Raw genomic sequence first — 22,666 nt, forward strand, 5'->3', positions numbered from 1 at the left:
GACATATTTTCTAATAAAATTATATCTCAAATTAAAACATAACTGTGATCTTATAATATAATATATTTTGTGTAGTCTTTTCACTTACATAAAGCCCCCAAAATCCTGTTTTCACAGGGTCATTGTTTAGTCATAAGTGAGTAGTTTTCTTACTTATAACATTTTTATTTCACTGAGAATTGGAATGTTTCTTAATAAAATTTACTCACATAAAATTCCTAAAATTTTCAGCTCTCGATATAATCGCTCAGCATAAGTCGTGTCGCGGCGTGAGCTGGTATTCTCCAAGTTGTAACACTTGCCCGGACAAATAGACAGATCTATGTACTCCCGTTAATAGATTTAAGACTAACAAAAGTGCAGTATAGCTGGCCATATAAGCAGTGTTGGTACTCAGAGGTACATCCATCGCAAGATGAACTAAGTACCCACGCCTCACCGAGCTTTATGTTAGACTAAATTAGGTGGGAAGCCATATCATCATTATCATCAGCCCATTAACGTCCCCACTGCTGGGGCACGGGCCTTCCCTATGGATGGATATGGAGATCGGGCCTTAAACCATCACGCGGGCCCAGTGCGGATTGATGGTTATTAACGACTGCTAATGCAGCCGGGACCAACGGCTTAACGTGCCTTCCGAAGCACGGAGGAGCTCGAGATGAAAACTTTTTTTTGTGGTCACCCATCCTATGACCAGCCTTTGAGAAAGTTGCTTAACTTCAACAATCGCAGACCGAGCGTTAACCGCTGCGCCACCGAGCTCCTCAGAAGGCCATATAGCCGTCTAGATTTGTGTCGATAACAATATTTTTTTCGTAATTGAAACCATTTCGTTCGTAACAAAGTTATGAGTGATAATTATTCTGATATTAATATGTCGATCTTATCAGTCGATATGTAGTATGCTCCCACAAAGCGTCCTAGGTAAAGCGCTTTAGTTCAAGGCACATATATAATATATAATTTATATACTCTTATTATTTAAAAATTTGCTCGAAGCTTCTAAGCAATAATATACAGGGTGATAGTGACACCGTAACAAAAACTTTATAGGTGATTCAGACCATGATTCTGAGTTGATATCAAGTGGAATTTCCTGTCAGATAAGTCACGAAAATTTAACTGTTTTTTTTTAAAGAGTCCCGTATTGTGCTTAAGCTCCATAGAACCCAAATTTAAAATAAAAATGATAAAATATTGACAACCAGCGTGTTTTGACGTGACATATTGTAGATTTGCCTCAAATGGCATCAACTACTTGGCCGGACAAATGGGAAGCGCTGAGAGCTCTCACCCAGTGGAAGATTTAAGGCCAACAGGCCTGAGGGTGCCCAGTTAGGCGCGAACCTCGGCTCAGGGCGTCGTCTGAGAGGAAAAATATTTGAAAGAATTAATCGACCCTAGTAGGTCTATAGCGATAAGCGCTGAATGAGGGAAATAGTCGATCACGCCGGCGCGGTCGGGGTTCTCAAGCGTTTGTTGTCGCGAGCTGATTGGCCGTGTATATGACTAGAGTAATCGGATCGTCGGGAAAAATCCAAAATCCTTACAAGAAAAACATCTACCATCATTTTGGTGCAATCATGAAGATGTTTTAATTTTTTTCGTTATGATGTCACTCTTCTATCGTGTGGGTTGTGAAGTGAATTACCAACCTCATCAACCCTGGTATCAGGGTTTCATGATGTCACTAACAACCTGTATTATGATAAATAACATTTAACATCTGATCAAAAATATAAAAACCATACCTTCCATTATACAAATTAAAAGTTCGATCACAGCAGCGGCGTGGCGTAGTGGAGGCGGGGGGCGAATGAAACCCGTTATCCGTTATCACGACATAACATAAAAACGGCTTGACCGATTTGGCTGTTTTTTTTTGTAGTTTACTAATAATCTGTACAAGGTTCTTACGGAAAAAATATTAAGAAAATCTCTCAGAAAGATTGAAAAATATACATTTAATTTTGCATATTTTAAAAAACGCGAATTAATGTATGTAATGTATAGTATACATTAAATTGAAATATCTAAATAAAAGGGCGGCAAAATTGTCTTCCGCCCCGGGCGGCCGACACACACGCTACGCCGCTGGATCAGAGCTCCTTCTACACAGGGTTTTTATATTTCTAGTCACGATTTACGAGTACGTTCGTTATAATTTAAATCTCATATGGTATTTTTACATACATACGATCACGCTTATTTCCCATTGGGGTGGGTAGACATCACGTAATTCCACTTACTAAGAATCCTGCCACTTTCGCTTCTACCCTCATCAAAATCTCCATACTTTTACTCTTAAAATTAAACTTGAAGGTTGACTTCTAAGTCTTCTTTGGATCCTCCAGCTGCTTTAACTCCTCAAGGAAAGTGTCTTCTTCGAAGAGACTTGAGGAATCTGTAAATAATAATAATTTATTTATTTATTTCGAAAAACAAAGAGTTCCATTGGTGTTAGTAGCACTCAAAGTAGGTTAGTAAACTTAAAACTAAACACAAAACAAGTAGGATTTATAATGGGCCTATTGCCACGCGCACAAGATAAAACAAATAAATCTCAAGTCATCATCATCAATTTAAGAGCCACGCTCTTGTCGGTGTAGCATTTTCCATTCCAGTCTATCAAAGGCCAATTCCTTGACTTCCCTATAAGACACGACGTTAACCTTTTATTTAATCTGTTCCATGTAAGCTCTTCTTGGTCTTCCTCTTCCTCTCTTTCCTTCTAGCTTTCCTTCTATGATGTTTTTAATAAATCTCAAGTAAGCAGCTGAATATTTTTTTTTTATTTTTAGATTAGACCCTACGGACAAACACCTTATAGAGAAACTCACGCCCATAATCCCTAATGGGGTAAGCAGAACTACAAGTAATCAAAGAAAATTTGCAGCCACTGTCGATTAGGGAATGCAATCCCGACTCGAGATCGCAAATTCGTGATCCCGCGGGATTGGAAATATCAATCCCAAAATTTTCGGGATCTCGTCTAGTTTAGAAAAAAAATGTAAAGTAAGGATGGCTGAAAACGATGAAACTGCTTGTTTATGACGACAAAAACCTTTATACTTCAATATTACTAACTAAATAATTAAGATAATTAAAACACATAATAACGGGTTCTTACCGCGTTTTAATGGGGATATGAGACTCCCGATATTTCGACACTGTTGCAAGTGCATCAGTCATCCCGTGATCATGGCACTTGCAACAGTGTCGAAATATCGGGAGTCTCATATCCCCATTAAAACGCGGTAAGAACCCGTTATTATGTGTTTTAATTATGATAATAACCGCGTAAACTTAAAACAATGTATAAATAATTAAGTTTTCTTTGGAAATCTGCATAATGAAAACAAAAAGTATAACTCAAGGTGAGTCGCCCAATTCCATCAATCTCGAATGGGATCTCGTCATATTATGCTTCGGGATTGATCTCGAAAAAATAGATTGCATTCCCTTCTAAATCATAATCAACAAGACTGGTCCACCCTGGCCAGCAGACCCTTATCTAGAGCAACTGGGTTTTGTACTTTAAAGGACAGTAGGGCGCCATTTTGAGTTCCCGCACCTAAATATTTTGCTAGGGCCACCATTGAGTTTTTTACCCCCAATCCCACATAGAATAAAAGCCATATAGAAACACTGTATGTCATTAAAACAGCCTCCGTGGTCTAGTGGTTAGAGCGTTAGGCTCACGATCTGGAGGTCCGGGTTCGATTCCCGATGGGGACATTATCGAAATCACTTTGTGAGACTGTCCTTTGTTTGGTAAGGACTTTTCAGGCTTGAATCACCTGATTGTCCGAAAAAGTAAGATGATTCCGTGCTTCGGAGGGCACGTTAAGCCTTTGGTCCCGGCTATTAGCCGTAAAAACACCTCCACCAACCCGCAGTGGAGCAGCGTGGTGGAGTATGCTCCATACCCCCTCCGGTTGATTGAGGGGAGGCCTGTGCCCAGCAGTGGGACGTATATAGGCAGTTTATGTATGTCATTAAAAGACATTGTGTGAAATATGTTACCTTCTCTCTCCAACTTCAGTTTCCCGACGAATTTCTTCTCATCATCTTCTTTCTCCTTTTCACTTAAAATTGACGCCAACTTGCTCTGAAACTAAACAAAGGTTCATCATCTCCCTAGCATTATCTGGTTTTTTCACAGGGTACGCTTACCTAACCTGAAGATTTCTTCAAGCCAGGCAGCTAAGTCGACCTGTCAAATGACAGGTCAAATCTTCAGGTTAGGTAAGCGGACTCTTTTAAAACGGGATAATGCTAGAGATGATGATGATGATCATAGAAGGGAAGACAGAAAGGGGAAGGCCAAGAAGAGCTTATATAAAATAAAGAGAAGGCGAACGTCGTGTCTTATAAGGAAATGAAGGAATTGGCCTTTGATGTAGCCTTTGATAGACTAGAATGGAGAATGCTACACCGACAAGAGCGTGGCTTTAAATTAATGATGATGAAACGCAACTTTCTCCAATTCCTTGACTCCTTTATAAGACACGACATTCACCTTCTCTTTAATCTGTTCCATGTAAGCTCTTCTTGGTCTTCCCCTTTCCTTCTATGGTGTTTTATGGTGTTCGGTTCTGTTCTTTTTGTTTTTGTGTGTTGTGTGAGACCTTTGGATTACCTTAACAAAGTCTGGCAATCCATCCTGGAGATGATACCAGCTCAGTATGAAGATCAGCGACACGAAGAACAGATTGGTGCTGATACCTGCAAACACAGCACACGTCTGATATGTTCTCATTACGTTGAGTATGTTCTCAATGCACATATATAATGATAAGGTGCAAAAGTCCAATCAGTTTCTTAACTGATTGTACTGATTGGACTTTTGCACCTTATCAATTACTTTAATTACTTTGCTCTTGCAAATTTGCTTTGAATTTTGCTATTTCAATGCACATGATATATAATGATTAGGTGCAAAAGTCCAATCAGTTAAGAAACTGCTTTGAATTTGAAAGAGCAAAATTCATAGCAAATTTGCAAGAGCAAAGTAATTAAATTAACTGGTTGCACTTAAGACCTCCTGGTTTCATGTCGTTTCTGTAATAGACCAAAAGCACCTACAGAAACATAATTTTATAATTATGACAACTAAGGGTTCATAATTTCACCACTGTTTACAAATAATTCGCTGGGCTCAGTGACTGCACTTTTGCTCTTTGATTGTGTTTGGTGTTAGTGACACCGTAACGAAAAACTATGAAGGATGATTCAGACCATGATTCTTGATAACAATTGGAATTTCCTGTCGGAAATTCTTGATAATTTTACTGTTACTTACCTATGGGTGTTAGTGAGACCGTAACGAAAACTTTTGAGGATGATTCAGACCATGATTCTGAGTTAATATCAAGTGGAATATGTTGTCAGTATTCGTTACGATGTCACTAACATCCTGTATAGCACTTACCGACAACAGCAGATATTTTGGGCCAGTGGAACATGACGTATCTCAACCCCTGGAAGTGAGCCTCAATGTGCAACTCACACGCATACACCTGCGCATAGCGGGACTGAAGCTCTACGTACGCGTCTGTTACTGGTAAGTTCTGGAACCAAACACATTCAATTTATTCAAAAAGTAATTTTGAAAAAATTAAACCGACACCATCATCATCTCCCTAGCATTATCCCGTTTTTCTAACTTGAAGGTCACAAGGTCCGCTCACCTAACTGGAAGATTTGACAGGACCGGTTGTTTACAGCCGATTTTTTTCTGTTTTTAATTAAACCTACTTCAAAATCTGTCAAATGTAAGAAACAATTTATTGTTGAATACAATTTTGGCGGCAGCACACCCTCACCGCCACACTGGCAAGTTTAGCTAGTTCCGCCCACATGCAAGAGATGGCGCCACATTCGATAATGCAGTCCTGAAACGCGATATCGAAGTTTACACAGCGAGACCAATATTATACAACTTCCAACATGACTCAAGTGGATCGTCGACCCCTAGTCACACTACCAACATGTGACTAGGGGGGCACTATGCCCAGTTCGGTACTCACATTCAATAATGCAGTCCTGAATCGGGATATCGAAAGTCGCGATAGAGAAGTGAGGCTTTCATACACAGTAGACGCCGAACACTAGGGGGCATATAATGGATCCCCAGGAGGTCAGGGAGCTACCTCCCAAAAAGACGCTGGAAATCGAACGGATCTGTCTAGAGGAAGATATTCAAATGTAGGGATTTGGTCACAATAGATCTTGCTAGGTTGCAGTGGCCATTCGGACTGCGTCAGTTCGATTCCTTCTACACTCAAATAATAATAATCACGTAGGTCTAAAAGAAAGCTCAGTGAGGTGTGGGTACACAGTTCGTCTTGTGACGGCTGTACCTGACTACCCCCCTTTGGATATAGTCGCTTATGTTATATTACCTGGTCGTCTTCGAAGTCACTGAAGAGTTCCACTTGAAGTTGTTGCTTCTCCTCGTTGAAGCCGGATAGTAAAAACGGTGCCAGCACCAACGTACGCATCAGCTGATGCAGTTGAGACCTGAAACATGTTTTGTGTTAAGTTTGAAACATGTTCCGTGACACGTTTGTTTATTTATTTATTTATTTATAAAGTACAACCACATCACATACATTAAAACATTTTTACATTTATAAGGTTACGGTATTGTGACTAATTAATATATATGACAATTAAGGCATACCTAACTTATACAATTAAGGGTACTTAAGTATTTAAAAATAAAATTAAAATTACACATCAAACTTAAAAATTAGAAAAATATAAGTATAAGTAAATATAAGTAAGTAATTAACATCTGTTGAGCTCTAAATAATCTAGAATTTTTCTCATATATATATATAAATTTTAACTTAAACAGTTTATTTAAAACCACAGTAATTATTTTTTAAAGTGGAGCAAATAAAAACACTGTTTACCCGGCGCCGGTTATCGTATGATATTAAAACAAAGAAACATGTTCCGTTTAAAACATGTTAAGTGGCAAGTTTGAAACGTCGACGAAAACGAAAGTTACCTGTGTCGGAGCATCGCTGATCTACACGAAGACGACACTAGGACTCCGCCCTTCGCTCGCATCTGAGCACACACCATAAACATGCCTGTAACAAAATTATCACAATTTAAAACTGCTGTTTAGAAATAAGGTCGTCTATATTGTACTTCTTTTGTACTAAGTATCTTTGAAATGAAATGAAATGAAAATTATTTGTCATAAATGTGGTAAGTATATCGATTGAAGTAAAGCTTAGGTATAGCGCTCAGCACATTTAGTCATGTTGTGACATACAATAATAACTACTTACATAAAGTACTGGAAAATATTACAAAAACACTTATCTATATAAAAAAAAAAGAAAAAAGAAATAATGTTTTTCTTTAATAGGGTATTTGCCTGAGTCAAAGATAAATTATAAAATAACAGTCTAAGATGATCAAAGCTCAATTTCATTTTACTTTTCGCCTTATATTCGAGTTGTGAGTACGACGTTTGACCGCTTTTATTGACAACGTCACGGGACAGTATTTCCATTTGATTTCCATACAAAGCTTTCGTTTTCTTCTTCTACTATCGTGTGAGTAGTGAGGTGGATTACCAACCCCATCAACCCTGGTGTCAGGGTTACTACTGAGCCGCCAAAGGCCCCCGACATGGCTCATGTAACGATTACATACTTACGTCAGTAAGTAGTAACCGGGACCAACGGCTTAACGTGCCTTCCGAAGCACGGATCTTTTTACTTTTTGGACAATCAGGTGATCAGTCTGTAATGTGGGATCACAAAGTGACTTTTGTGATTTGTCCCCACCGGGATTCGAACCCGGGACCTCCGGATCGTGAGCACAACGCTCAACCACTGGACCACGGACGCCGGCCGAGACCAACGTGATAGGCCAGCCGTGTCGCCGAGTTATTTTATATTTCATACCTAAATCCTTATTAATATCTGACTCTGGCATCTCGAGTATGAGCCGGATGCGGTAGGGCTGCGCTGACATGAGCATGTGGCTGCGCTTCGTCAGCTGCACGTGGGCGGAGGGAAAGGAGCATATGCCCATCTGCTCCTCGCATGATCTGCAATACAAGCAAAAGTCATTGTTGTTTATTTATTACCCACGACGGAACGGAGCCGGTACCTATATGCATTTAGGGTGAGAGATGTTTGTATGTGTGTGCGTTTGTTCAATAGTAATGTTCCCACCTATCTTTTAAACTAATGATCCGATTTTGATGCGGTTGTCAATAACGGATTTGTGTTTGATGTATTTGTAAGATGATCCGTGCTTCAGAAGACAAGTATTATATCAAGCCACTCAAAGCATTTGGGTCCATCACTGACTAAATGTAACGCAATGTATATTTATAGTACAATTTCAAGCCAAGCCCCCGAAACAAAATCCCGCAGTCTGCGGTCCCGCGGTCTGAATCCTACTCATTGTCTCTTAAAGCATTTAATGTTGTATAATTGCGACGGAGCCTTTGATTAGAATACACACCCAGAGATAACACCCGAAATACTCTCTTACTATAAACTTTCACTTTTTCGGTTCTAATAATACCAACAAATGTAAAAAGGTAATTAAACTTTAATTATAAAACGCAACATAACAATTTAACAGACATTTCACCTGTTTAAATTCACAATTAGTCTAGGTAGGCTGTGAAAACCAATTAAAAACAGAAACTTAAAAACATCCATGTCTACTTTCTTTAAACATCTAATTATCTACAGATAAATTACAGCATAATAATGGACTTTAAACATTGGAACACCTATTTTTATAAATACTTTACACTAGTGTTATCCATTAAGTTCAAATCGTACTATCTAATCTAATAAATATTGAAATCCATGCTAATATTATACATGAGAAAGTAAATCTGTCTGTTACCTTTTCTCAGGTACATCACTGGACCGATTGAAATGAAAAGTGGCACAAAGATAGATCAATACACAGGAATGGATAAAGGGTGCTTTTAGCAACAGATATATATGCAGTTATTGTGGTAATTAACACACATAATTCTGGGTTTGTACCACATTAAATCAGGGATATAAGACTCTCTGAATCACATCCTGCATTAAATCAGGTACCTATATGAGACTCTGAGTCACATACTGCATTAAATCAGGGATATGAGACTCTCTGAGCCACATACTACATTAAATCAGGGATATGACACTCTCTGAGTCACACACTGCATCAAATCAGGGATATGAGACTCCCTGAATCTAAATAAGAACCTGATAGTATGTGTTTTAATTATGACAGATATATAAAGTACTTTTCAGGGATTTACCTTGTATCTGATTTAGGATTTTTTTCAAAACATTGTTTTATATATTTCCTTTCTAGGCTAGAAAAAATCTAAAAGAGTACCCCAACTCCTAATTAAAGTTAAGAAACAAAAAACAATAATATAAAAAATACACTAAATAAATATTTATTGATTTTTTATTAAAAATTGCAATTTTTTTATTCATTACATTTTTAATTTAATATGGTCTATTAAAAAATAAATAAATATTTATTTATCCATCTACTTATATATTTTTTTGGGGAATGTAGCCTGGAAAGTCCCTCAATAATATTTTATAATAATAATTATCATAAAGGTCATAACACAATCAACTTACTTGAACTGCAGGTGCACTGGGCGCACATGGGTGACATTCGGCATGTATGTGTAGTAAAACACAACATACATAAACACAGATATCCACAGAATCGCCGTCACGAATACAGTCACGATACCAGCCTGGTACAGGAGCTCCCTCGCGCTATTTATCCCTTTATTAGTCCTAATCTTGTAGTCTATATATCGCTGCAATACAAACGATTCCACAGGCGTCCGAACAAAATCCCGAAACAACTTAAAAGGGTTCAAGTAACTTATAAAAGCCATAATAGTAACTTTCCCCAGCTATCTACTACACAAACCGACCCCTTTATCGCCGAATATGTCGCGCAACCGGATCTAATATGATTTGTGGGTAGATAATACATCGAAGTATTGATAAATGGTTAAACTTTGGTAATGATAAAAGTAGGTCGTGTTCGACATCCGTGTGTCGAGATATCGCTTGGAGTTTGTTGTCCTCTAGTAAGTAAGGGTAGCACTGATAAACTTTGATAAAATGCGCCGTTTATGAATTAATGCTAAGACGATGTTTTGATTTTTTTATTTATCATTTATCCCTTTGACGATAAGAACTGTCAAACCTGATAATTCCATTTCATTTCACGCAAAACTGAAAAATACGTCTATCAGGCAGATTACCCATTTGCACGTGCTTATTTCCGTCAATTAAAATACTAATTCATACTAGTCAAATCAGTTACTTTTTACTAAACGTCAAAACACGAAATTACTATGGAATTTGTATGAAAAAGCACTCTGTGACGTCATAGAAAAACGTGACAAAATGTCGGACTTATTATTACGTTTTTCTTGATTAAAATTCATAAATAAGTTTAATAGAAAAAAGAAAATGTTTTTCGTTAGTTTTAGATGTGTCTTTATTTAGTAATCAGAATTTCATAATTTATCTTGAACCTAGTACACGACCCTATTCAATACTTAATATACTATCCATAAAAAATGTTGTACAAAAAGTTGCGTGTAAAGATATGTGCAAGTTTTATTTTCTATTTTACGCAAAATCTACACATATGTTTTTATGATAAATAAAGTAAATTAAAATATAAATTAACGTACACGTCATTTTATAAGTACATCTGTTAAGATCTCAATATAAATTGGAGCATTTTGTAATTATTTTTTAAATTACTATTAAATTCAATATTTCATAGCTTGTTTAAAATTATGCTTCTGGAAAACGGAACGTCTTGTCTTGACACATGACAGACAAATGAATATACAGAAAAAAACAAAAATTTGAATTTGGTCAAGATTGTAATATTGTAGTAATGTAATATTTTTATAACTTAAGTTAAAAAATGTTATATAAATTTAAAAATTACTGTGTTGCTTCCCGCCGATATTATGCAAGAGCATATGCGAGTAGTACAACGTTAGTTATTAAGAGCGAGTTGCCTGGCGGAGCGTATCGGCCAGAACTTGTTGAAAAATATAGATATGAACAGTGGGAAAAAGAGGGACTGTTTAAACCAGAGCCTAAAAGCCATAAGCCGAACTTCAGCATGGTTCTTCCTCCGCCGAACGTTACCGGAAAGTTGCACTTAGGTAGGTTAGAATTTTCAATGTTTACAAAGTCTTATAGGCATACAAAAAATCAGATGTAGGTATGGTAACGTCTCGACACTGCGATCTTTCTTTCTTTTTGTTTTTTTTTTTATTTGATTAAAACAAATAGGAGCATGGAAGTAACAACCTCTTGACCATCCAATTGTCCGAAAGTAAGATAATCCAAGCTTCTGATGGCATGTTGAGCAGTCAGTCCCAGCTACTATTTACTGTATGTACATGAGCTGTTACATGAGCCACATCAGGGACCTTTGGCGGCTCAATAGTAACCCTGTCAGGGTTGATGAGGTTGGTCATTGGTCTCACAACCCACATGGGACAAGCAGAAGTCTAGAGTGTATCATGTTCATCCAACATGCAAATGTACAGTACTACATAACTTCTAAAAGTACTTACTTTTTGTTATTTTTAGATGCCTGTATTTTTTTTCAGGGCATGCATTAGGCTGTACAATTCAAGATGTAATACTGCGAAGGAAAAGAGCTCTGGGACACAATACTGTGTGGATTCCTGGTACTGACCATGCTGGCATTGCTACACAGGTTCTATCATAGCTTTTTTTTCAATATTTTTACTTCAAATTAATATTCCCTATTTATTTTATATGCCGGACAAGGAGCTAATAAAGCAAAGAAAGTATCAGCATGTATCAATATTATGCTCCTTATCCACACATTGAATTTTTTAAATCTATTTTTAATCAAGTGTCCCAAACATTGTATAGAGCATTAGTTGATGCACTAACACTATACCATAAACCATTCCATCCAAGGCACCAAAGGAATATATGCACACTGCACCCTTCTGCCTCAATCACAGTTCAAACATAGCTTTTTGCAGAAAAATATTTGGCAAGTTTTCACTTTGCAAATAGTTATTGGCCTATTTTCATTTCCCAACAAACCAAAAATATAAATAATACAAGTAATTTTGTCAGGCATATGTATGTTCATTACGAAAATTATCAACATTAGCAACTATATAGTATCATCTTGCAACTTTTTATAGGCATTATGCTCATTATGTAAATTGTTGGTTTGTTGATGGTGAAAATCACAGTTCACAGTTTTGGGAAATGATGTTTGGGTGATGAAAATATGCGCACAATTGTTCGGCGAAATGGCGGTACACCCTTGGCAAGGGTTGGTCAAGGGCCTTGACCATCATCCCCCTTGCATTATCCCGTTTTCATAGTGCCCGCTTACCTAACCTGACGATTTGACAGGTCCGGTTTTTTACAGACGCGACTGCCTATCTGACTTTCCAACCCGCGAAGGGCAAAAACACATACCTCCGAAAATGCATTTTTCGGGAATGTGGGTTTCCTCACGGTGTTTTCCTTCGCTGCTGAGCAAGTGATAATGATATATGATCCAAACATAAGTTCGAAAACAAATTCGACAATCATTGGTTTAGGCCTCTGCTGGATTCGAATCTGCGACCTCAATGTGAAAGGCAAGCGTTCTACCAACTGGGCGACCACGGATCATCCGTGACCACACGTCCTATTTGTATCATGCACGATGGACCATTATATGGATAATGGGTTGAGCACCTTACTGGTTCATCACACCTGTCCAAGGACTTTATATCGGTTATGGCTGTAAGTCTGTCTTATTCCATTCCCCCTGATCCGTCTTACACTATATTTTGTGAAACTTAATGACTCTATAACATTTTAGGGCGTAGTCGAAAAATATCTACTGCACACGAAAAATATAAACCGTTATTACCTCGGACGTAACTCCTTCGTGAACGAAGTGTGGAAATGGAAGGATAAACATGGTGACACTATCATGCAGCAACTCAGAAACCTTGGTTGTTCTCTGGACTGGTCCAGACAGCTCTTCACGATGGACCAAAGGCACACAAACGCAGTCAACATAGCGTTTAAGAGATTATACAACAAAGGTCTTATCTACAGAAAACAGGCTTTGATTAACTGGTGCGGGCTTCTGAAGTCAACTGTATCTGATATGGAAATAAAGGACATTGAAATCAGTGGCCCGACAGATATGAAGTTGCCAGGGATGACAACGCCTGTTACATTTGGCCAGCTGTACAGGTTTGCGTATAAAATATTTGGCACAAACGATGAGGTAGTTGTGGCCACCACCATGCCAGAGACGATGATGGGTGATGTTGCGATTGCAGTGCATCCTCATGATACAAGGTAAATTATTACGCTTAATGGTGCTTTTCCGCCAGAGATGCGTTTGATATCCACCAATAACACAGCATCCATAAATCATAGCACTGGTTGAAACGGATTCAACTAAGCTATGTTTTTTTTTATATAGAAGAATGTGTGCTATAATGGTCGCCAATGTAGCTAACCTGAACAATGGTTCATAAACTGAGGTGCACTAAATTAGAAAGGGCAGGGAAGTGGCCGAAAGCGGCTTCTTGGGAACAGAGTCAGAAAAATACATCAAGAGCAGAGTACTTATCTACAGCACGGTTTCGCTAGCCACATCAGAGCCCACCACAACAACGACCCGGGATAGATATTTAAGAGTCGCCGTCGCCAGATACGGTTTGGAGGACATGTTGATGATGATGGTGACTTACCTACAGTAGGCCCGCGTTCATAGCACATCTTACTCGCCAGTGGAACAGTCACAGTTTCGTAGCTTAGCTTTCACATCCTCGCAGCATAGCACATCTCTGGTGGAAAAGCATCCTAAGGCCGGTAGCACTTTGGATGAGTTTTCCTTTAAATACATATTGTCTGAAACAAGCAACTCTTACCTAATGTGCGCGTTTCCATAGTACTTTTCTGCGTGATCGTACGAGATGAATTTGTACAAAAACGCGTCCAAACTGCGACCGACTTTTCACGATTTGCTGATAATCTATGTCTGTATTTTCCTGGATTACATTTTGAATAACTGAAACGTTTTGCATTAAACTTATTTCCAGGTACAAACACCTTATAGGAAAGCGGGTGTATCATCCGTTTAAACAAAGCACACTTCCAATCATTTACGATGAGTTTGTAAATATGGATTTTGGTACGGGTGCTGTCAAAATAACTCCTGCGCACAGCAAGGTTGATTACGAAGTCGCCAAACGTCACAATCTGCCGTTAATACAGGTTACCATATATTAGATTGCTTTTGAAAATCGTGTCGGTTTATATACAGAAGCAAAAAACTTGTCTCACTAAAACATTAAACAAAGATAGCAGAGTGAATTTTTTGTTTAACTCTGTGAAGACTCTGGCTTATTTCACGCGAACTTCCAAATTAGATCACAGAACCGAAACCTAGGTTAACTAACATATCTATAGTCATAGAACCTCCTAGTTTTATGATGTTATATCATTTCAGGTTATAGATGAAAACGGTGCTATGATGAACGCTGAACGATTCACCGGAATGCCACGGTACGAATGTAGAGAACAACTGATAAAGGGACTCGACGAATTCGGCTTCATGAGGGGCATAGAACCTCACAGGATGACCTTACCCAGCTGCAGTCGAACAGGCATGCTGATCGAATACTTGCCAAAGGAACAGTGGTTCGTAAACTGCGGCGCACTAAATAGAAAGGCCAGGGAAGTGGTCGAAAGCGGCCTCTTGCGCATAGAGCCAGAAAAATACGTCAAAAACTGGATAGACTGGTGCAACGATGAGAGAGATTGGTGCATCTCGAGACAGATATGGTGGGGGCATCAGATACCCGCCTACAAATGTACTGTCGACGATCACGAGATATGGGTCGTTGCGGACAATGAGGAACAAGCGAGGATCCAAGCGTCTAGAAAGTTCCAATCGCTCCCTGAACAAGTTGTCGTTGAGAGAGACGAAGATGTATTGGATACGTGGTTTTCCTCTGGTATTTATCCTTTCGCAGCCATGGGATGGCCAGATGTTACCGATGATTTGAAGAAGTTCTACCCTTTAAGTATGATGGTGACCGGACATGATATCCTAGGGTTTTGGATTCACAGAATGATCCTTTTGGGGATGGAGTTAACAGGCCAGCTACCTTTCAATCAGGTCCTGTTACACGGAGTCATATGCGACCACAAAGGCGCTAAGATGTCGAAAAGCAAAGGAAATGTAATCGACCCGGTGGATGTTATCAACGGGATTTCTTTAGAAAAACTGCAGAAAAAGTCTGAACAAATGCTTACAAATGGGATATTGTCTCATGACGAATTGAAAAGCGCTTTAGCGTACCAGAAAGCGAACTTTACTAACACGAGTGGAATACCTGAGTGTGGTGTGGATGCTCTAAGGTTCAGTCTTCTAACACAAGACGTCAAATCCCACTTTGTGAACTTTGACGTGAACGTATGCCACGCCAACAAGTTGTTTTGCAACAAAATCTGGCAGAGTATAAAGTATGTGCAGATGTGTTGCTCGAAACTGCCGCTCATACAGAATGAAATCACTCCGTTGGATCTAACATACTTCGACAAATGGATACTCAGTCGGTTGTCCGATACTGTGGATAAGGTGAACCAAAGTATGGACAACAACGACTTCCATTTGGCGACAAAGGCGTTACGGAACCACATCTACAACGAATTTTGCGATGTGTACTTGGAAGCGACGAAGCCTGGGTTTGGAGACAACAACCCGATAACTGGGTACGCTCACGCACACACGCTAACAGCAGTTTTAAACACGGCGCTACGATGCTTACATCCATACATGATTTATTTAACAGAAGAATTAATCCCTAAGATTCCGGCATTCGAACACAATATCATATGCAACTACCACGACGATCCCAAGTGTTTCGACTTTCCGGAGTTCAAGGATTTTAAAAACTGGAGAGATGAAAAGTTGGAGAATAGAGCCAGCAGAGTGCTTGAAGCTACAGCTTTAATTAGAGAATTGAAGGGCTTATGTGGCATGTCCCACAAGTTGAGACCCGCGATACATGTTAAAACCAACGATGCTACCCTGCAGTCAGATTTGGCAAATAACATTTTAATAGTTTCAAACTTGGCAAGATGTTGTGCTGTAAACTTTGAAGAAACCGACCACAGATATTACATCAGAGGACTCTTAGACAAAGAATCTGAGGTATGGGTCGAAGTATTAGGTAACAACGTCGAGAAAGCTATATTAGGAGCTAAATTAAAATTGCAACATAAAATAGAAAAATTAGAAAGAACCTTATTGGCGTTAGAAAAACAGTATTCTACAGATAAATACGTGTCCACAGAACCAGAATGGACCAAATCAGTGGACAGAGAGAGGCTAATGTCGAAAAGGGAAGAATTGAGACAGATGCAACAAGATTTAGGAAGGATAATCTTTGATAAAGATAAGGATAATTGATGAAGTATGCTTGTGAATTTGACTATTTATTTTTCAGTCTAGTTGGAAATTAAAAAACAATTTACAACAAGTAATAGTTTATTTTAAACTTAGATTAAAACTTTGTTAATCGGCCAACGACTGTGGCCTAGAAAACAAAACACAATTTCAAATTCATATTTGGCTTATGAAAGGCCACAAATAGACTAAATGACTTCATGAACAATTAAAGTTACGTTACTGAAATTTTATTTAACGAAGACTAACACCCGTATTGAAAGATGTTAACTCCAACCTTCCTAGACTGCGTTCTCAGTTAAGGCGACCTTAAGGCCTTCCTCGAATTCAACTCAAAATCTCAATTTTACTCTAGTATGGCATGACATATTTATTTTCGTATGATTATGTTGGCAGTATGATCAGTGATATGCCGTTCTCTGAAATGTTCCAAAGCGGGAATGTCCCCTTTGTGCAAATTCTTTAAAAGTAAGAACTGTCTGCTTTTCTTTTTCAAATTGTTATTTCTTGTACTCTGGTCGTATCTGCCTAAAGGTTAGCAAATAAAGCTCTTTATACTGCGGGGCACATGAAACTGGGAACATATCACTGTTAGTAAAGGCGGATTTATATTTGTCTGATTTGTTGTGACGTGTCGTAACGTGACAGCTAGTTTTCACATTTATATGTTATGAACGTTACTTATTAAATGTATGAAACCGATACCGTTCTGACGCGTCACGTCACAACACATCAGACAAATATAAATCCGCCTTAACCCTTTCACCGCCAAAGTCTGATATATCAGACAAATATTTTTTACCAATTTAACTGTATTTTTTATTATCGTTATAATATCTAAGGACACATGCATTAGTTTTTCAGACAGTTTATAGTTTAGTTATTTGAAAAATATCAATTTCACAATGTATTACAATGTTATTTAAATAATAAATCATTAAAAACAAACCATGTTTAATGTCGTGGCGTGTGGTGAACGTTTTTGATCAAAACTCTTGGCGCTGAAAAGGTTAATCGACATAAGTCGAGAACGTAAATGTCGATTGCCGATGAGATATTATCGAAATTACTTTGTGAGACTGTCCTTTATTTGGTAAGGACTTTACAGGCTTGAATCGCCTGATTGTATGAAAAAATAAGATAATTCCGTTTTCGGAGGACACGTTAAGCCGTTGGTCCCGGCTAACTTCTGAGGATGAGTCGAGTGAACATCCTAAAATACGGATGTAACTGTCCATAACGTCAAGTTGAAGTACTTTATCAGTAGTCTATTCTATGACTTCACTTTTATATGTGCGCAAATAAAATTTTAGTATTTCACAACTAACTTAAAATATTTAGAAAACGTAAAACTTAAGTTATTTAACACTTATAGAAACTCTTTAAAACACCTTATGGTTATTTAACCTAATATGTATCTTATAAACTTTCACGAACACGCAAAAACAAGTACAATATGAAGACATTTTCAGCTCAGCACTCTATATAACTATGGAACAACAATTACAAATACCTATCATACAATTTGTTTAAAAAGAATAGAAAAAAATATTCACTGGACGCTACGTTCTTTAAAACCCTTTGGTTTGACGTGACTTACCGTGTGGATTTCCCTCCGATGGCAATCACTACTTGGTCGGACAATTGGGGAACGTCAAGGGTCAAAATAGGCCTTAGGGTGTCCGTGAACATCTACTCAGGGCGTTCTGAGAAGATTCTATTTGAACGCTCAATGAGAATGGGGCGAAGTCACGGGAATGAGGATAAAACTGCCTATTTCTCCCATCAGGTGTCGCTACTGTTGAGTGTTCTTAAATTTTGACACTTCCCCGTACTATTTGAGTAAACAAACATATTGGTGCTAATTCCTGTAAATACCATCTAATTTTATTTTAAGTTATATCTGTCATTTTCTTATCCGCCGAAAAGGAAAGGGACGGGTAATCGACAAGCATAAAAGGGCATTGAACATTTCACTATGGAGGCTGGCATAGCCTGGTGGCGCCACCTAGCGGATTTTTTAAAACTGCGGCGCACGATGAAACCTGTGCATATCGATAGGGGGCACTTTTCTGCACAAAAAAGCTTTAATGAACCTAAGCTCTAAAGCGTCACGTTTTCAAGATATTTAGCTTGAAAGTTCCGAAAAGTGTTGTATGAACAAATCGATTTTACTTTTATATGCAATTGGAATATAGTGACTAAGTGATTATGCATGGAATATTAGTGTTTAATATACCACATATTTACTTTATTGAAAAATAAATAAATAGAAAATAGATAAAATAAATATCTATAACTTACTTTTATGTGTAACTTAAAAGAAATCCAGAAACGAGTCGTGAGATGTACAGCTCATGACTTATTCTCATGGCAATCACGCTCAAAGTTATTTGCTATGATTGTCTAACAATTTCACACTTTTTGAGTTTTTATGTTTATTCAATGAAAGGCAGCTTAAATGTCTAATCACAGTGAAAGCAGGAGGGGTGTGAAAATTCGCTTTTAGGACTACTTTACAGCAGTGTATGGAACATACCTAGTTCGTATAGACACACCAATGGGGTGTGTGCCTTCAATGCAACGGGACCTTAAGCTGTTTAGTTCATAACAATCATATTACATGAATTTTCTTAGTTGTGTTTTTATAAGTATGAAATAAAACATCGTAAAAGTAGTCATATAGTTATTTATATTTTGCTTAAAAACGAAATCAATACTAATTGTTATTGAATACATACAGTGTATACAGGGTGTTAGTGACATCGTAACGAAAACTTTGAGGGGTGATTGAGGCCATGATTCTGAGATGATATCAAGTGGAATTTTCCGTCGCAAAAGTATGGAACGAAAAATAATTGAAAAAGACACAAAAATTTTCATGAATATTCAGACTGAAAATTCCACTTGATATCAACTCAGAATCATGGTCTGAACCATCCCCCTCAGTATTCGTTACGTTGTCACTAATACCCATACCTACTTGTATGGCTACTGTATGTACTTGTGTGGGGTGTAAGTGACATCGTAACGAATACTGAGGGGGATGATTCAGCTGATTATTCTGAGTTAATATCAAGTGGAATTTTCCATCGCAAAAGTATAGAATTGAAAATAATTTTAAAAAACTAAAAAAAATCATGAATTTTGCGACGAAAAATTCGACCTGATATTAAGTCAGAATCATGGTCTGAATCATCCCCCTGAGTATTCGTTACGATGCGATGTCACTAACACCCTGTATACTTATAACAAATAGGCTTTTTTTATACAAATTCGTACCTATTACGATAATGAATATCAGTCTTCTTGAATAATCAATCTTCTTCTTCATCAGAAATAATAACTTGATCTAAAAAGGCAGCAGGGGGTTGAATTTCTTGGTGCCGAGCCCATCCCTTAAACCAAACTATGCACATGACATGAGCACAGCACCCGAGTGTCCGTTTTCCAACTATACAGCTGCAATAGTGACCGACAAGTTTATTTCTGTTTTTCAAACTATTATTTAGCAAGATATATACAAAATAAATTCTGTTGCTCTGGTGCCTCTAGAGTATTTTAGCTCTTGTCAGCCAAGGATCACAAACTACTATGTTGTATTGATTTAAATTATAGTCAACTTCAAAATCTTCATACACTTCAATGAAAAACGTTCCGTTTTCTTTTAGGTGTTCGCCATAGTAGCTTCTTGCCTGCGTCACTTGATACGGCCCCAGAGACATTATCAACAGATCCTCATATGATAAGATGGGAAACTGTTGAAAGCCTTCACTTGAGTTTATAGCTTGGAAAGCGGCTCTGCGTTGATTTAAATTGTTTTGTATTACAAACTCGCACAGATAGTTTGGGGCGTCGTGCTTAAGGTATTCGTTGATTATTTCATTTACGAGTGGGTGATCTGTCACCCATTTTCCGAAGGCATTTATTAGGGCGCAAGCAATCCTCACTTCCTCTTTTAAATGTGGCATATTCGGTATTGCGTAGTTAGCTGGAAACGATAAGAATACTGTTCCATCAATAATGAAGTAAGTACGTCACATTTAGACTGCGTTTCCACCAGTAACATGCTAGATGCTACGTTGCATATCCTACAATCGGGTTCATTGTGCCGATCAGAATCAGACCCAATTATCTGATTGGTGGATATTAAACCTAGCAACGTAGCACATGTCAGATGAAAAAAAGCCTTACCGATGCTTACCGTTGTGCTTGCATTAATATGAACTGATTAATCTCTACTGTTACAAAAAATGCAAATATCATTTATTATACATAATTAAGTGGTAATAGGTGGCTATAAAATCTATTGAAAGCGTAAGTCTGGTACACAAGTGATACGCTTGGCGTAAGAGCTATCTCTGGCTAATTATAATAGAGATAAGTTGACGACTTTCTGTTAAAAATGTTTTGCGTTGATTACACTTCGTCTAAGACGCTACATAATGAGAGCTTCGATAAAGTAGGATATATTATTTCCATACACGAATTTTATTCATATGACATTTCGATTATGAAAAGCACGATTGAGAAACGAGCCGAATTATACATTGTCATTTTATGTATTATACTGACCAGGGACTATAATATAGATACCAGATACACTGCATACTGAGATTTTTAATTTTTGCAATGTTCAAATAAGATTACTTAGCTCTCGATCGTCAAATAAGTGGCGAGCATAATTCAGGATGTTCGGGTGCCTAGCAATATAATCTTCAGTTGTCAAGTAAGACTGTATAGGACGCCGAGATCTTCGGCGCGGGCCACGAACAGTGCTTACACCACAACAAAAAACATTGCCTGGCACCAACATGAATGGACATCTTGCCAAGACAACAACAACAAATTCAACAATAACACTAACAAAGTCAACAAAAATACTAACAAACTCAAGAGGAATATTAACAAACTCAACAGTGGTAACAAATACAACAGAATGAACAGGATAGAGTCTCAGAAGAGAGAAAAGCGCATGCGCACGTTTAAGATGAAAGTGGCAAACTGACTGAAAGTTCACCCGGCTGTCAATCGTCCTATTGTATTTATTGTATGATGTTGTCTCACTCACACTTATTGTATGGCTATTCGCTATCCTTGTTGATTCCGCCGAAATATAGAAATTCGTGCAACTTTAAACAAAGGACCTCCATTTTCGTAGTTCCTGGAATTAAACGAGAAAGCAAAATGGCAGTTAATAAGTACACCATTTTGTTTCTCTTACACAGATTTATTAAACTTCGAGAATTCTGCTTTTTAACGAGTACTAATGATGCCGCAATAACGCATTGCGTATATAAAAATGTAAACTTTATTTTATATTTCATTAGATCCTGTCGTTGTGTCAAGTAAAATCAAGTTAAGGAGTAAATGACGCCTATATCATACATAACACAAACTGATAAACTCGGTTTGCAATTAGTAACCTTAGATAAGGTGTGCACAGTTAAGTACCTATGTACTTCCTATATAATGTAGCAAAGACAAAAACCATTAATGTTGTTGCAAGTATTTATTAATTTCATTTTTTCAATAAGATAAATATGTTGTATATTAAATAATGTTTCATGTATAATCAATCACTTTGTCACTATATTACGATTGTATATAGATAAAGAGTAAAATCGATTTATCCATACGATACTTTTCGTAACTTTCAAGCGAGATATCTTGAAAACGTGACACTTTAGAGCATAGGTCCATTAAAGCTTTTTTGTTCAGACAAGTGTCCCCTATCGATTTGCACAGGTTTCATCGTGCGCCGCAGTTTTAAAAAATCCGCTAGGTGGCGCCACTGAGATATGCCAGAAAGGTTCATAGCCCTTTATGGAACACACGTCAATTTTAAGCACAAATCTAAACCAACCGTCTAAAAATTTTACGTCCGTCAATAACCCGACACAGTTAAGTAGACAGCACGTCAAACGGATTGCATACCAGGGACGTACCTTTTGATTCGCCCGAGTTATTCATTCATTAACTCATTCTTCCTAAAATTAAGAGCTGTGAATCATCCGCCCCTTTCCTTTTCGGCGGATATGAAAATGACGGATATTACTTAAAATAAAATTAGGCGGTGTCTGCAGGAATCGGGGCCATTGTTTTGATTATATTCGTACACAGCCGCTGT

At 37.8% G+C, this 22,666-nt stretch overlaps 2 protein-coding genes and 1 long non-coding RNA gene across 3 annotated transcripts; 1 reads left to right on the forward strand and 2 right to left on the reverse strand.

Annotated features, from left to right (window-relative positions):
- Positions 1–1,622: 1,622 nt before the first annotated feature.
- On the reverse strand, positions 1,623–10,227 carry LOC126378151 (seipin). The gene is made up of 8 exons (XM_050026339.1): positions 9,648–10,227; positions 7,938–8,083; positions 7,025–7,109; positions 6,411–6,528; positions 5,438–5,576; positions 4,646–4,731; positions 4,030–4,120; positions 1,623–2,407 (listed from the first exon to the last, which is right to left on the reverse strand). Exons 1-8 carry the CDS (start codon positions 9,914–9,916, stop codon positions 2,334–2,336), a joined length of 1,008 nt encoding a protein of 335 aa, XP_049882296.1. The 5' UTR covers positions 9,917–10,227; the 3' UTR covers positions 1,623–2,333.
- A 682-nt stretch (positions 10,228–10,909) lies between these two features.
- Positions 10,910–16,609, forward strand: LOC126378042 (uncharacterized). The gene is made up of 5 exons (XM_050026131.1): positions 10,910–11,218; positions 11,672–11,781; positions 12,922–13,412; positions 14,162–14,336; positions 14,572–16,609. The coding sequence occupies exons 1-5, from the start codon at positions 10,972–10,974 to the stop codon at positions 16,537–16,539; spliced, it is 2,991 nt and encodes a 996-aa protein (XP_049882088.1). The 5' UTR covers positions 10,910–10,971; the 3' UTR covers positions 16,540–16,609.
- A 2,600-nt stretch (positions 16,610–19,209) lies between these two features.
- LOC126378246 (uncharacterized) lies at positions 19,210–21,738 on the reverse strand. The gene is made up of 2 exons (XR_007568061.1): positions 21,608–21,738; positions 19,210–20,527 (listed from the first exon to the last, which is right to left on the reverse strand). It is a non-coding gene; the product is annotated as an uncharacterized LOC126378246 (long non-coding RNA).
- Positions 21,739–22,666: the final 928 nt, after the last annotated feature.

The sequence above is a fragment of the Pectinophora gossypiella genome, chromosome 25 (genome assembly GCF_024362695.1).
Source record: "Pectinophora gossypiella chromosome 25, ilPecGoss1.1, whole genome shotgun sequence".
NCBI lineage: Eukaryota > Metazoa > Arthropoda > Insecta > Lepidoptera > Gelechiidae > Pectinophora > Pectinophora gossypiella.

Excerpts from the sequence above, each read along its gene's own strand:
- LOC126378042 (XM_050026131.1), top strand. The coding sequence starts at position 10,972 with ATGTTATATAAATTTAAAAATTACTGTGTTGCTTCCCGCCGATATTAT. Across the intron at positions 11,782-12,921 it reads ATGCTGGCATTGCTACACAG|GGCGTAGTCGAAAAATATCT; the intron begins GTTCTATCATAG and ends ATAACATTTTAG. Across the intron at positions 14,337-14,571 it reads ACAATCTGCCGTTAATACAG|GTTATAGATGAAAACGGTGC; the intron begins GTTACCATATAT and ends ATATCATTTCAG.
- LOC126378151 (XM_050026339.1), bottom strand. The coding sequence starts at position 9,916 with ATGGCTTTTATAAGTTACTTGAACCCTTTTAAGTTGTTTCGGGATTTT. Across the intron at positions 7,110-7,937 it reads AGATATTAATAAGGATTTAG|GCATGTTTATGGTGTGTGCT; the intron begins GTATGAAATATA and ends ATTTTGTTACAG. Across the intron at positions 2,408-4,029 it reads ACTGAAGTTGGAGAGAGAAG|ATTCCTCAAGTCTCTTCGAA; the intron begins GTAACATATTTC and ends TATTATTTACAG.